This window comes from Octopus sinensis, linkage group LG3 (assembly GCF_006345805.1).
Source record: "Octopus sinensis linkage group LG3, ASM634580v1, whole genome shotgun sequence".
Lineage (NCBI taxonomy): Eukaryota > Metazoa > Mollusca > Cephalopoda > Octopoda > Octopodidae > Octopus > Octopus sinensis.
Window position 1 is genome coordinate 77,417,642 of NC_042999.1, and position 16,108 is coordinate 77,433,749.

A 16,108-nucleotide genomic window follows, 5' to 3' on the forward strand; every position below is an offset into this window, starting at 1 on the left:
TTTTAAACAACTCATTCACTGTTCACTTCCTGTGCATATTCTATAAACTGTTCATGCACTTTTGGCTATTTTTTCTGACGAGTTGTAGTGCACCTGAGCACTATATACAATAAGATCATTATTCATTATCATCATCATCATTTAATGTCCATTTTCCATGCTGGCATCTTTTGGACGGTTTGACATGAGCTAGCCAGGGATCCATGTCTGTTTTGGCAGCTGAAGAAATATACTACCAAGCAAGTGGCTCATTATCCTTGAGTTAACATCCTGCATCTGGGTATACTTGTCTCAATATGAAATAGTGAATACTGCAGGTTTAATTAAAAAAAAATCTAAAAACCTCTCACCACACATTTGGTTTGGCTCCTTAAAATGATTGATACAAGTAAATGTAGAAACATTCAAGGTAATAATAAATGAAAAGGTTTGTGGGGATAGGAAAAACATTGCTGTTGAAGATCATTCAGGCCACACTGTAAAGTGGTTGGCATTTGGAAGGGCATCCAGCTGTAAAAATCATGCTAAAACTGACCTCGCCTGTGCTGGTGCCACGTAAAAAGCATTCAGTTCTCTCTGCAAGGTGGTTGGTGTTAGGAAGGGCATCCAGTTGTAAAAACCGTGCCAAAACAGACACAAACGTCTGGTGCAGTCTTCTGCTTGACCAGCTCCTGTCAAACCGTCCAACCCATGCCAGCATGGAAGGCGGACGTTAAACGACGATGATGATTGAATTTTGAAGAAATGTGAATAAAAACTATAAACGGCGATCGTCGGTAAAACAAATCTGCTGTTCGTTATTTTTTATTCCATAAATCTTTCTGGAATTATCTTTTCTTTGTAACCTATTAACTCACAAAACTTTCCCTTCGGTAATTGGTAACCTTCGTGTACTGATAACCTTCGACACCTCATCCATTTCGAGTAATTGTGTTTGTTTATTAACTACTGTGTATACTAGGTGGTTCGCCTTATCTTTTTCTTCGAAAATAACTTCGCTATCACTGTATGATTAAAAAAGCCGAGTCCAGAGCAATATCAAGTTACGTTCACAACAAGAGAACTTCACGCCTTTTTATTTCTAACAAAAACGTGCCTATTATTGTAGCAGGATGTCACTTAATGTTTCTCGTCCGTATTCTCGACAAATTTTCAAGAAAGTTTCACACTAACAGCATTTTAAATAGTTGCTCAAGAAAGCAGACACACTTTGGAATATATTACAAAGTTTTGTCAAATTGTAATTTTACTTAACCCGAGGAGGAATTGTTTACGGGTAACTTTTGTTTAACTATATTAACTACAAAGAGATGAACCAGTCACATATTACTCGTTTATTGAGACAAACTTTCATTACCCCATACATTCAGCATAGGAAATCATCTTCACAGGTTATTATTTTTTTTGCATTCGTTTTTCTAATTCTTTACCAACATATGTGAAAAAAAAAGTTTAAAAACTAAAATACTTGTTTGCTCTCTCTCTGGTAAAGAATACGTAAACCACCCGTTTTCAACGTATCAAAAACCCTAATCCTAAACCCTAACTCCAAACACCGGGTGTACGTATTCTTTACTTTCACCTTTATATATATATTATTTAAGTAGTCAAATGAATTATCTTATTACGGATAATTCAAAAGATAACCGATACCTGGGTAGCAAACTCACAACAGAAAAAGCACGGTTGAAGTTACGACCATAGAGCATAAACTCCGTGCCTTAGTGCGGAAATTTGAAGTTTAATATATTAAGTATAGGAAAGAATGGAGCTGAACGAAGATTTAACAAAATTCCTTTATTTTAATAAAGGAATTTTGTTAAATCTTCGTTCAGCTCCATTCTTTCCTATACTTAATATATATATATATATATATAATATATATATATATATTATATATTGTCCGTAAACATAAATCCCAAAAAGGAAGCACTAAGTTATAGAGCAGTATATATTAAAGTTATATAAGGCCGATTTATGGGATTGCCTGAGGTTTCACGTCCGTTCCCTATAAATATAACATACTCGAGATGTTTTCGGGTTTACATATATATTTTTATCAAGTTCAAAATATGCCAGTTACAGGTGGGTCGATAAAACGAGTACAAGTTATGAGCTGGAAATCTACAGCAACAGGCATTGGCCTATGCCAGAAGAATAATGAATCAATGTTAATATAATTACGGTGCTAGAGCAGTGTACTCAATTATCCTGTTTGTTTACAAAGCAAATGATTCGGATGTGCACGAGTAAAATTTCATCAAAGTAAATGATACGAGTCCACGTGTATAAAATATTAAGAACATGTGGATACATGCGAAGAAAATAAAACAATATTCATATCAGTTTAGTTATTTTGTGTTGCATATACTGTCATGTCTTCAGACAATTCTTAAGAACAAAATAAAAACTTTGATATACAGTGTCAGTTATGAGGGGACGGTGTCATTCACCCGCTTGTTTCAGCCTGGCTTTTTTTGTCTATGTCATGAAGGAGGGTTGTGTGGGTGAATGATATCGTATACAAATATCAAAGGATTTCTGTTATTACTCGAATTGTTATTATGATTTTAGGATTGCAGCTGAAAATTGAACGTGGGTTCCCAAACGGTGCGTTACCACATACTGAAGTTTCGTAAGATATAGAGGTGTGGCGAAAATATAAAAATTTTAGTTTGTAAATGAAAATTACAAACTGAAATTCTAAATATACAATCTTTATTACTATGCTTCATTTATTGAGTAAAGATCTCAATATCTAATAATTTGCTATAGTTTAAATTATATTTATATGCTAAAATTTACTTTGTTAGATACATATTTTAAAAAACTATACGCAAAGTGAGCCTAACTTTTATTTACTTAAAATGCTACGGAGGGGACAAAAATGTTTGGAAACCACTATCTTATTTTAGCGATTCTAGAGATATTTTAAGACTTAAAGAGACTTAACTAAGTAAAGAAAGTATTTAGACTGGTTTCTTTTATAAATGATTATCAGCTTATTTGTTCTGCTATTCCTAATTTTTATCACAAAGCGTTTATAAGCTATATCGTTTTCCCGACCTTGTTACCACAGAGTTCTGAAAGTTTATCTTAGCACTAGTGTAATAATTATCATCAGTATGTATTAGTTACTTACAACTAGGTTTGCAGCTGATAACAATATAAACCACCAAACTCTCAGCATTTATGCCTAAGCATGTTGGTTCAAGTAGAGATCTTTTTAAGGCAGAATTCTAGTTTAAGCACCACATATAACACCTCAACTCTTTTAGTTTTTAGAATTTTCAGGATTTTTGCGAATCTGTGTTCAACATATAGATATTCATTCGATTAGGCAAAAAAAAATTGTATTATGTAAGGGCTACTTAGCTGTTATTTTTTAGCACATCTCACAGCCACCTGATACCTTCCTCATTTCTTTGTCACTCTGACATGTATTGATGTTTTTCAATATTCTTCTCCCCATAAATACATCTGATGGCATGATGATACATACAGGGGTGGTATATTGTTGGGATCTAAGAAAAAATATTCTGACTGTTTGTATTTTAAACTCAAATTTTAAAGATAAATTAATTTTCAGCTTTATTATCCATGTTCTTTGGTTACTTTTGAGCATCAGAGTCAGAAGATAATAAAAATTGCTTTGTGGTAATTATTCTGAGTACAAAACCTGCAGAGGTTAACTTTACCTTTCATCTTTTCAGGGTTGATAAGATAAAGTACAAGTCAATGGAATTGACTAATATCCTTCCATAAAAATTTGAGGCAGTGTGATTTCACTGTTGAAAGGTTGCTTTTGGCATTTACTATGTGCTATATATTATACATTGAGGTTTTGTATCCTCAGTAGATAAGTCACATGCTAGATTTTACAGTATAGTTTCATAGTAAAAATGTATGACTTATACACAAGTGTATATGGTAATTTAAGTCCATGTTGTAGGGACAGAGAATTCCAGAGGGCCTATGTTCTAAGAAAGGACTGGGTATGAAGATTAATACAGGACATAGGGCTGATAGACATAATGTATGTGATGAAAGGAAGAAATATGAGTAAATTGAAGGGAGCTTGTCTAATGGTAGCATGAGACCACCCAGTTCTGAAGAGCAGATACCTTTATAGTAGCTGTAGAAAAAACAGAAACAACATCTGAAGCTATACCTTTCCTCCTTGGGACACAAAACTCTGCTTGCGAAGACCTGTTGAGGCAAGTGAAATCGGAATCGAAATCGCTCAAAAATCAATGGAAATTGTAGTTGTGATACCAGTCCAAACGTGGCCGTTGCCAGTGCCGCCCCGACTGGCCTCCATGCTGGTGGCACGTAAAAAGCACCAACTGATTGTGGCCGTTGCCAGTCTCGCCAGGCACCATGCCGGTGGCACGTAAAAAGCACCCACTACACTCACAGAATGGTTGGCGTTAGGAAGAGCATCCAGCTGTAGAAACACTGCTTCCCAGACCCCAGTTGAACCGTCCAACCCATGCTAGCATGGAAAGCGGACGTTAAACGATGATGATGTAATCTAAATCTTTTCTAACTGGAACTAACTGTTATGCGGTGCCTATTTATTTCCAGAACATAATTCGAGATGGCATTGTTGGAATGGTTGGAAAGTAAGTACAACAATATTTTACTACTTTAACAAACACACACACACACACACCTCCCATTCATCATTGTCTTACAGGCCATCATGGATGAGTTTAAGACTGGCCGTCCATGTAAACTCCTATTTTTGATCATCGAGTTTTGATAACTGAATTTATCAGTGAAAATTCCAGGCATGGAAGCTAAACCTAGAATAGAGAGGTCCAAGATACACTTAGTTAAGATAAAGGTTTTAGTGCGTAGGAAAGAAGACAGAACTGTAGTATTTTCAGAGAAATGGCCTTGCTCAATAGGCAGAAAAGGAGTTGGCAAAAACTCAAACTGTGCAACCAATGACAATAATGATGATGATTCTGAAAATATTATATATATCATATTCATGAATTAAAAAATGATAATAATAATAGTAATACTGAAATTATTGTGTATAATGCTCAGGTGCACTACAACTTATCAAAGGTGCATGTATAGTACATAGAATTATGTACAAGTGTCAGGAAAGTGAACAGTGTATGGGTCATGATATACATTTATGCATGCATATGAAGGTGGGGATATCAGGTATAGTGTTGGCAAATTTCAGGTAGCATGGAGGCTTTAAAGGATGCAATATCTCTGCAACTAACAACAGATGCAGGTAGTTTGTTCTATGCTTCAGCAACTCTGAGTGTGAAAAAAATGTTTCTGAAAGTCATGGGAGCTGTGCTCTTTTCTGATTTAGTAGGCATGCCCATGTGTGTTAGACACAAGAGCTCAAAAAGGTGCTCAAGGTGGTTGTTGGTACAATGGTTAATAACGTTGTGGATGTTTACCAAGTCAGTTGCCATACATCAGAGCTTCAATATATTTATGCCCAGGGAAGCAAGGCATTCAGAGTATGGTAGATGCCTGATGGAGGGTATTTACTTGGTTGCATGTATCTGAACAGTTTCTAGATGGGAAATAGCAAGATAGGGGTTCCAGACTGGTGATGCAAATTCCAAATGTGGCTGCACCATAGCCATATATAGTCTTAAATAGATAGCTGTAAAGCAGCTACAAGATTTATCTTGTAGGATATATTTAGTATGGAAAGGCAGTGAGCTGGTAGAAACATTAGCATGCCAGGCGAAATGCTTAGCAGTATTTTGTCTATCTTTACATTTTAAGTTCAAATTCTGCCAAGGTCGACTTAACCTTTCATCCTTTCAGGGTTGATAAAATAAGTACCAGTTGCATACTGAGGTCGATCTGATCAACTGGCTGTCTCCCCCAAAATTTCGGGCCTTGTGCCTAGAATAGAAAAGGATTTGTTTAGTATGGAGGTCTGGGTTGGGTGAAATACAGAGGCAATAAAATATTCACAACTCAGTATGGTGAAAGGCCAAGAGTGAAAGTTCTCAGTAAAAAGTGTTGTTTGTCAATTAGCGGAATTCTTTTTTTCCTCTTGAGTGATGTTTTTGATACTTGTTATTGTGGAGTCCTTGATTATCTCTGGTCAAGCAGATCTGTTACTAAAAGTTCTCCACCTATGGCCATCTTAACTTTTATTCAAGTACACTGCATCTAGGCCTACATTATTCACTGTCCTTGCTTTATTTTAATATAGTGGGGTATGATTTGAAAAAAAACTTGGCTGCTATTTCTAGCTGGTTGAGAAGCTTCCTTATTTGCTTATCTCTGATGCTAGTGATCAAAAGAGGGGCATGTTACAAATATAGGAGAAAAACTCCTTAGTGGGAAATATTTAGGGTATTTATTATGTAATCACTGTGTATTGATTCAAAACAATTTTTCTTTCTGTTCCCAGTACCCCTTTGATTAAGTTAAAACAAGTGAGTAAAGAAACAGGTAAGTTATTGAATCTTCTATTATTATTCAATATTATTGGTATTTGTAATGTTTACTGAATCTCTAATATTGTTGATCTATAAATACTCACTCACTGCTTCTTGATTGCATTCCAGGTTGTGAGATCCTTGCTAAGGCAGAATTTTGCAATGGAGGTGGTTCTGTTAAAGACAGAGCAGCTTATTACCTAATAAAAGATGCTGAAAAAAAAGGTATGTATATTGATTTATTTCAGAAGCACAAGATCCAAATTAAAGTTTTAGAGAAAGGAATTTTAAGAGTTGGTCAAGAGAATTTTATGGTTCTTACTTTACTGACCTTTCTCCAATTCTTCAGAGAGAGATGGAAGATGATCTGAGTAGGATTTGAATATGAGATTGAAAGTGGATTAGATTGTAATCTTCCTTCAGACTATTACCCTTATCTTCAAAGTTGAAATACTTTTAAATATTTACATCTGACACAGTCTCTTATTTAGCTGGCATTATGACAGGAGAGAGACAGACTGATAAAGGTGGTGATAGAGGGAGATTGAATATAGCTAGATCTAGTGCCATCTTTTGTTGTATGTGTGTATGTTTGTGTGTGTGTGTATATGTGTATGTACGTACGTATGTATAAAGCTAACATGCAAGAGAGAAGTTAATACAGATGCTGATATGTGATGTCTATAGAAGGAAGCAGCTACATCAAACCTTGTCATGTTTTGAGAATCTTAAATTGGCTCCATTAAAAAGTCTCTTGAAATTTTGGGTGATGTGTTCTGCTTTAAGCTTTTATGGGCAGAATGTATTTCTTCCAAAAGTAACAGTTGCGCAGTGTTTTATAACAGTATGCAGATTTCCAAACTAGTTGAATACAGAATACACCATCTAAAATGTATATCTGAAGCATCATGGAATACATCTGTCTATGAATGCTTTACATAGCATACTCATCGAATTCAACTCATTTCAGAGGATAACACACCTCAATTGAGACCAAATATCTTGCTATCAATAGTTTATACAAACATAAACAAGTTGCTGCAACAACATTGCACAAAAGGCTCAGGCTGTGGTACATTGTGTATCAAAGTTATGCACAAAGGCTATGGTATATTGTGTACCAAAGTTATGCCAATACTACTATATGGAAGATATATAAGTTCCAACACTTTCACAGCTGCACATCAACTTTAGTTCTTGATGAACAGAGCTTCCTGCATGCAGCTATGTGGAACTTATTTCTCACCAGAAATATCTCAGCCAACAGCATACAAACTTTAAGAAGTTGAATGTACAAATACCACTTCTCAGTTTTTCATTAAAAAGTGCAGTGAATCAGTGACTAACCCATTGGACTCTTCTTTGTGTTCAAGTTTCCAATGAGGTTCATTAATGCTTATAATAATTCTTTTTACTATAGGCACAAGGGCTGAAATTTGGGGGAGAAGGGACCAGTTGATTACATTGACACCAGTGCTCAACTGATATTTATTTTATCAACCCAAAAAGATGCTAATGATTCTGCTAGCTCACCACCTTAATAATATAATAATAATAGATGAGCATGTGTATAACTGTACCTTGATTAAATAATATATATTTTCATTAATAAAGGACAACTTAAGCCTGGAGGTACAATTGTGGAAGGCACTGCTGGAAATACTGGAATTGGCCTTGCACACATGTGTCTTTCTCTTGGTTATAAATGTGCAATTTTCATTCCTGATACTCAGTCCAAGGTTAGTATAACTTCTAATTCTTCAATCTGTGTATGTATGAGGTTAACTTAGTCTTCTACAAGTATGAAACTTCTCATTTATAGAGGTACATGAAGTGTTAAGTTTAAGTTCATGAACACCATAAAATAGGAGGTAAGTTTTTAACAGTAGTCTGACTTGGTTCTACTTCCTAATTGAGGTTCTTTTCCCTTCATGTAGATTTTTAAAAACTTTCACAGAGAACTTGAACATAAGAATTCCCATTTATTAGTCCCTCTAAAAATCTTAAACATCAGATGCGCTTGTATATGTGCACATTGTGTAGGTGTTGCAAATATGGGGGGAAATAGCTCTAGATTGCAGATTTTGTTTTTAGTTGTATACATTTAAAATCTGGTTCATAAAACTTTTTGAAAACATGGTCAGTTAAATAATGTTGGATGTCCTTCATGCTATTAACAGAACTGTGCATTACAGATGCTACAAATTGATACTACCTGGCAAAAATGTGTGTTACATTTTTGCTTTGTTTTGTCTAGTCTGGAAGAAGGTGCTAAACTCAAGGCCTTTGCAGGTTCAACTAGACCTGTGAGAATGGTGAGGCTAATGTTATTCTTGAATAGTTGACTGCATAAAAAGCATTGACAGAGGGGGAATTCTAAAGGACTAACATTCTGAAGAAGGATTGAGAACAGTGGTTTTGGATAAGAAGGACTGGCTTGGGTGGAGTGTAAATATAATGTAAATGATGAGAGATGGACTGACAATTGAGTTAAGAGCACCTGAGTTCCGGTGACATGACATCAGCCAACTCTAAAGAGCGAAGACCACTTATGTAGTTGAGAGAGAAGACAGCATGTTTGTGGGTCAGAGTTTGGAGTGTATTGGCAAATGATATTAGATCTAACAGTTGAGTGGCCATTTTTAATACAGTCTAGAATGTCTGTGTAGTAAGAGCAGTGTCCTAGATGTGGGAAGTCATCTCTACCACCTAACATCAGCCCAGATTCTATTCAAGCAATAATAACTACTATTATATACAAGCAAATATCAAGTAAGTTGCATTATATACAAATTTTACACGATGTACCACACATGTAATGGGTTAAATAATATAAGGATATCTATTTGATCAATGCTCTAAAATAATTTTGAGCTGAAAAAATTCATCGGTCTGATAACTGAAGGATTATATTTAAACTTGAGGTTATTACAGTGTACATGCATCTTCATCATCATTTTAACACCCAATTTCTTATGCTTGTATGAGTCAGAGGAAATTTCTTGAGAGATATTCTACAGCTGGCTGTCCCTCTTGTTGCAAAACTTCATATGATTTCAAGTAAGGTGATATATTCCTTTATATCCTTCAGATATGAACAGCACTATTGTCAGACACGTTTTCATGAATGATTGCAAATTAACGATACAGCTTGTATGATGGTGATGTTTGTTGGCAACTATTATGCAATGCTATGACAAGAAGACAAAACACACTCATACAGTTAGTTTCCAACTATGAAATTTGCTTACAAGGCTTTGGTTGGATTGTCCCTGAGTTATAGCAGAAGATAGTTACCTAAAGAAGATATTTATACACAGTATTACTGAAACCACAAGGTGGGAGAACAAACTTGTTAATCATACAGCTATGCCCAAACCTGTACATATGAATTTAGAGTGAATCTTCTGAAGAGGAAAAGGAAACATTTTTGGTAACAATTTTGTTCCTTATTCGTTTTTCTTCACAACATTGGTAATCCCAGTTCAATTAATTCCTGGTGAATTTATTTTCTAAATTTGAGTGGCTGTGTGGTAAGAAGCTTGCTTCCCAACCACATGGTTCTGGGTTCAGTCCCACTGTGTGGCACCTCGGGCAAGTGTCTTCTACTATAGCCTTGGGCCAACCAGAGCCTTGTGAGTGGATTTGGTAGACAGAAACTGAAAAGAAGGCCGTCATATATATATGTATATATTTGTGTGTCTGTGTTTGTTCCCCTGCCATCGCTTGACAACTGATGTTGGTGTGTTTATGTCTCCATAACTTAGTGGTTAGGAAATAGAGACTGACAGAATAAGTACCAGGTGTACAAAGATTAAGTCCTGGGGTTGATTTGTTCGACTAAAGGCGGTACTCCAGCATGGTCGCAGTCAAATGACTGAAATAAATAAAAAAAATAAAAGAATATTCAAAGTATGTATTTCTTTGCCCACATGGTTCAATATTTTTTTTAATTAGTATTAAAGCATTAAGCTTTAATTATCCAAAACACAAATGTAACATTTTTCACCAATAGAAAGTACATAGCATCTAAAGATGAATAATATGAAAAACAATTTGTTCTAAAAATATTTTACAAAATTATTTATACAGTTCTATATTTAAGAGATGAGGAATTATGTACATTATTTACATTTAACAGATATTAGTCCTCATCTTGTTTGTTGTTAATACAACATTTCGGCTGATATACCCTCCAGCCTTCATCAGGGGTCTTGGGAAAATTTCAAACCTGGGTTCTCATTCCTAAGGTATTATTCGATGTTATTATTATTATTATTATTATTATTCAGGTCACTGCCTGGAATTGAACTTGGAATCTTGGGGTTAAGAGCACAGGCTACTAACTCCAAGATTTTGAGTTCGATTCCAGGCAGTGACCTGAATAATAATAATAACATCAAAAAATACCTTAGGAATGAGAACCCAGGTACAAATTTTCCCAAGACACCTGATGAAGGCTGGAGGGTATATCAGTCGAAATGTTGTGTTAACAAACAAGATGAGGACAAATATCCATCAAAAGGTAAATAATGAAAATTATTTATGTTTGATAGATATGATTTGTTGCATTTATGTTATTTTCAAGATTTCATGCTTACTAATACCAGACACACTGGATAAATCAGGTAATTCTTCTGTAGAATGATATAATTTTAGTTTTGCTTCAATTATATGAAATTCACAGAATTTTACTGTAAGGCTCTTGTCTACTTTTTCTAGGAAAAGCTTGACATGCTTAAACTTCTTGGTGTGCAGTTATTCCCTGTTCCTGCTGTACCACTTACTGACCCAAATCACTATAACCAACAGGTGAGATGAAGACATATCTCTCTTTCTTCCTGCTTCTTTCTTCTTGTATGGTGAAAAGAGCTGTGTCAATGACCCATTAGTTTAGTTTGGCTGTCTTCACAGACACTTCAGTGATTTCACACAAGCATGCCATCCCTCACTGTCCTCCATGCATGTTCTTAATTTATCAACATTTGTCATTCCACTGTTCTGAAGCAAGTTGTCCACATAGACTAGACATTTTCTTCCTCTGTTGATTCTTCCTTCAACTGACTTCCATAAAACCAGTTGACACATAGGTTCTTCTGGATGCCTGATGCAATGACTAGCAGCTCTCATTTTTCTCTGCTGAATCTTCTCAGTCACTCTGGGTAGATCTTGATAAAGCTGCTTGTTATTTAAATGAGCTCACCATGTAACATTCAGAACCATTTTTAACATTCTTTTGTAACAGCCATTTATTTGTTTTTCAAGCTTTTTGGTAAGGGTCCAAGTTTCAGCACCATATTACAAAACTGACTCTATTGTGGAGACAAACAACCTATTTTCAATTTACATGCCATCTTAGAACTCCAGATTTTATGCAGTTTGTAACACACACTCCGAGTAAGTGCCTTCTGTACAGCAAAATCCTTTCTGTTTTTTGCAAAGAGGTGATTTGGTTGCTTATGATTTTGATTGAATGTCTGGTATTCAGTCTTATCTGAATTATGGTACAGGTCAACCTTTGCAGCTTCAAGTTCTAGTCTGTTGAGCATTTTTTGTAACTAATGTATCTCTTCAGAGATAAAAGCAATATCATCTGCAAAGTCAAGATCTGTAAGTATCTTTGGTGTAACTCATCTACTTCATCTTTCCAGTTTAAATCCCAGTTCTTCCTCTTTTCCTTCTAAGGTCTTGTGCATCACATAGTCTAGCACCAGAACAAACTGCAAGAATACTTCAAAGGGATAGACTTGCACCATATTAGTGACCTGTGAAAAACTCAACCAGTAAAAATGAGAAAAATCATACAATGTTGTCTTCTGTCATATTTTTTCTTAAAATTTTTAATGAATTCCATATTGTTTCCTGCTGCAGGCACGAAGGTATGCTGAAAGTATAGAGAATGCTGTGTGGACAGACCAGTTTGATAATCTAGCAAACCGACTTGCTCATATGGAAACAACTGGACCTGAGATATGGCGAGAAACTAGTGAGTGTATGCTACAGTGGAATTATTCACAAACATGTTGCCTTCAGGCATGCATGCTTGCTTACTTCAGATTTTAAGAATTTTAGTTAATTTTATTGCACTCAGAGGTCACATTATGCTTGAATATATATGTATGTAGCATCATCATCATATCTGCTTTCTATGCTGGCATAGGTCATCACTGTTTGAGTCATTTATTGGAAGCCACTACTCCTATAGCCTAGTGCTTGTATGTGTCATTTTATTTGGTTTCTATGGCTGGTTGTTGTTCCTATTGCCAATCACTTTACACAGTGTTCTGAGTGCATTTTCTCATGACACCAATACCTGGCAGTTTGAGAGACAGAACCATAGGGACCTCACAGCTCCATACACTCTTTACTCATCTGCTAACCACTTTTCAGAGTGTACAGGGTGCATTTTTCATGGCTCCAATACTAGAGAGGTTGTCATGCTCACTACTCTTACCAGAGGGAAATGATTTGTGTGTGTGTGTCTCTCTCTCTCTCTCTCTCTCTCTCTCTCTATATATATATATATATATATATATATATATCTGAAGAAGGAGCACACTCTAAAGCATTAGAACAGTAAGGTATTTTTTAGGAAGTTAAAAGTTATGGTCAGTTTCACACCTATAAAGCAACGAGCAGTATAGACAACTCATCAGACTCAAACGGCTGAAGGCACATAACCTATCTCCAGAAACTGGAGGAAGAAATACATAACAGTCAGTTGGTTTTGTAAATAAAAAATAATTGCCCTGGCTTAGCGGGACAGGGTTATCCCCCTTTACATCAGCTCCGGCCATGGTGATATTTAAAGGAGCTGTGGAGGGAATATTCAACAAATGGAGAATTCCAAGTCTGAAGCAGGAAATGTTTTAGGTGTGGGCATTGGCTGAATAATTCATTCCTGGAGTTTAAAATGTTCCTCAGATTAAACAAGTTTATTAGGTTTTTTGCCCTCTCAGCCAAGCAAAGCTTACATTGTTTGTTCCCATTTATATAAGCCCCTAGTTGTTTAAGGAACTTCCATTTAATTATGTATAGGGTTCCTTTCTCTTTTAAGCGCCATACAAGGCTGGCCAGGGACATGATGTTGTGCCTTTCTGGTATCCTAAAAGAGGACCTATGGCCATTCAAAAGTTGCTTAAATGGGGACACGGTTGAACTGACACATTTTTGTGTCTGTGCATTGAATGTGTTACCACTGCCAATGGCTATTTCATTAACTCTAGGTCTAATGCAATTGTTGTAGCTGGAGTTTTGCCAATGCTGATATTCCTCAACATGATTCTGGTGGTTCTGCTGTTGCTGATTTAGCAGCTCATTTCCAGCCACAAAGTTAGTGCTGCTGCTTCTTTGTAACTGTTGGTATTGTTGTCTCTGCTGCTTGAAACACTGTTGTTGCCACCACTGTTACCGTTACCATTGTTGTCAGTGGTTGCATCATTGCTGCATATGCTGTTACTCTGGCCACCACTGTTGCTGCTGTCGTTGTCATCATTGGTGTTGTTAGCAATGCACTTTCAGCCATTTGAGTCTGACAATTTGCTTATGCTGCTAAGTGCTTTATATATATTTACATGCAATACGTGGTGGTGATGATAATACACACACAAACACACATATATATATGCTAACTACTCTTGCCTTTATCTCACTACCCACCTTTATACCACTAGAGTACCCTCTAGCCATTCTTCCTCCTACTACTCTCCTGCATTCAAACTCTACTCTTACCTGCAATCTTTATTGTACCCTCCAGCCACTTTTTCCTTATTGCTCACATTGCATTTACCCTCTGCCTCATTTTCTATCACTGCCTTCTTACAACTTCTCTGTCTCCTTAATACCTTCACTCAAACTGCCCTCTCTGTCCTTAACCATTGACTCCAAGCTTTTGAAGACCTCTGGAATAACCCCACTCTTCTTTTCTGAAAACAAGTAAGGGTGACAGGAAGGCATAATCCTGCCTTAAATAACTCCCTCACCAAACCCATGATAGCATAGAAAAAAGGACATTAAACAAATAAATAAGCATATATAAAGGAAACGCACAACAGTATAAACATTCTAGAAATGCAAAGAACTCACGACATTGATATAGTGTAGTTTACAGATTTATCTGAGACCTATTGAGTCAAGTACATCAACAGCAATATCAAAATCAAATCAAATGGAAATTATAGTTGTGAGCCCGTGCAGGTGGCACGTAAAAAGCACCATCAAAATGTGACTAATGCCAGTGCCGCTTTCACTGGCTTCTGTGCCGGTGGCATGTAAAAAGCACCATCTGATTGTGGCCAATGCCAGCTCCTCTGGCCCCTGTGCTGGTCGCACGTAAAAAGCACCCACTACATTCTTGGAGTGGGTGGCATTAGGAAGGGCATCCAGCTGTAGAAACACTGCCAGATCATATTGGAGCCAGTGTAGCCTCCTGGCTTCCCAGATCTCAGTTGAACTGTCCAACCCATGCCAGTATAGAAAACAGATGTTAAACGATGATGATGATGATGATGAAATTATCTAGATATTGAATATAATTTTCATGTTTTACTGGTTTTTATTGAATCCTGATACCAAAGCTCTGGAGACAGTCCTTAGTTTTATGTTATAATTTTGTACTGAATTGTGTTACGAGTATAACCCCAGCAATAAGTAAGTTATTTTACTAAGTTCTTTGTTATTTTCAATATTAATTGAAACAAAGGCAGTTTATTAAAAAAAAAAATAATATAATGGAAAGGCTAAGCAATCAATGAAATAAATGAAACTATTTCAGATTGCTACATAGAATGATGATAAATTATGAACTTATTGAATTATGAAACTTGACAATTTAAAACTTTTAGTTATTAAATGCTGGTGTACAAGGTTAACATCAGTCATTTGTACGATAATCTTTTTGATATACGACAAGAACATTTTATATTAACTTAAATAGAGTGTGGATTAATGTATTTTCCAACTATTCAGTTTTCAGCCATTTAGTGAGTTAAAATATTAAAAAAAAATATTTTGATTTTGGGCTGACAAAAAGATATTGACTCCGAAATGTATTCAAGATAAAGCCTTTGTGAAACGATATATTCATTTTCTCTGAGAAACAAGTGAAAGTCACAGCCTTTGTTACGTTATTGTAATGTAGTCCAAGGTATTTTGATGAACATATGTTTAAAGATTTTCCTGGATTTCTAAAAGAATACTGAAGCTGATTAAATTGTCCTTTAAATTTTATTTCAGCTTAACCCAACTAAAGTGAATTATTTGTTGTAAGTACTGTGGCATAATAAACTATAGGTTTTGAAAGATTTGAATTGGTTAACTAACAACTGAATGGTAAATAATAAATGAAGACTGTTGTTTAAGAATTTTACTATTGATGCTTGCTGTTTCTGTGATAAAATTGTGTACAGCTTAAGCTAAAATTAACATTAATTCTATTAAAAATTATAGAATATCTATATTTTTTAATCATATTTATATTATTCAATTGTAGATAAAAAAAAAAGTGATTAACAACACATATACTAGTATTGACTTTTAAACCAAATGATTTTGTGTTTTATATTTTTTAAGTGTCTGAAAATTATTATTATGTTTAACTAATTTATCTGTAAACCTGCTTCATTTTAATGCTTCATTCATCATCATCATCATCGTTTAGCGTCCGCTTTCCA

The 16,108-nt window shown here is 35.5% G+C and overlaps 1 protein-coding gene across 1 annotated transcript in view; it reads left to right on the forward strand.

Moving 5' to 3' along the window:
* The first annotated feature begins 860 nt into the window (after positions 1-860).
* The window catches only part of LOC115209067 (cysteine synthase 1), a 28,901-nt gene continuing 13,653 nt past the window's right edge, over positions 861-16,108 (forward strand). The window contains exons 1-7 of the mRNA XM_029777145.2: positions 861-1,391; positions 4,588-4,625; positions 6,410-6,450; positions 6,567-6,662; positions 8,052-8,176; positions 11,160-11,249; positions 12,309-12,423. Coding sequence (XP_029633005.1) covers positions 1,311-1,391; positions 4,588-4,625; positions 6,410-6,450; positions 6,567-6,662; positions 8,052-8,176; positions 11,160-11,249; positions 12,309-12,423 — 586 coding nt within the window. The 5' untranslated portion in view covers positions 861-1,310. The remainder of the gene's footprint in view (positions 1,392-4,587; positions 4,626-6,409; positions 6,451-6,566; positions 6,663-8,051; positions 8,177-11,159; positions 11,250-12,308; positions 12,424-16,108) is intronic.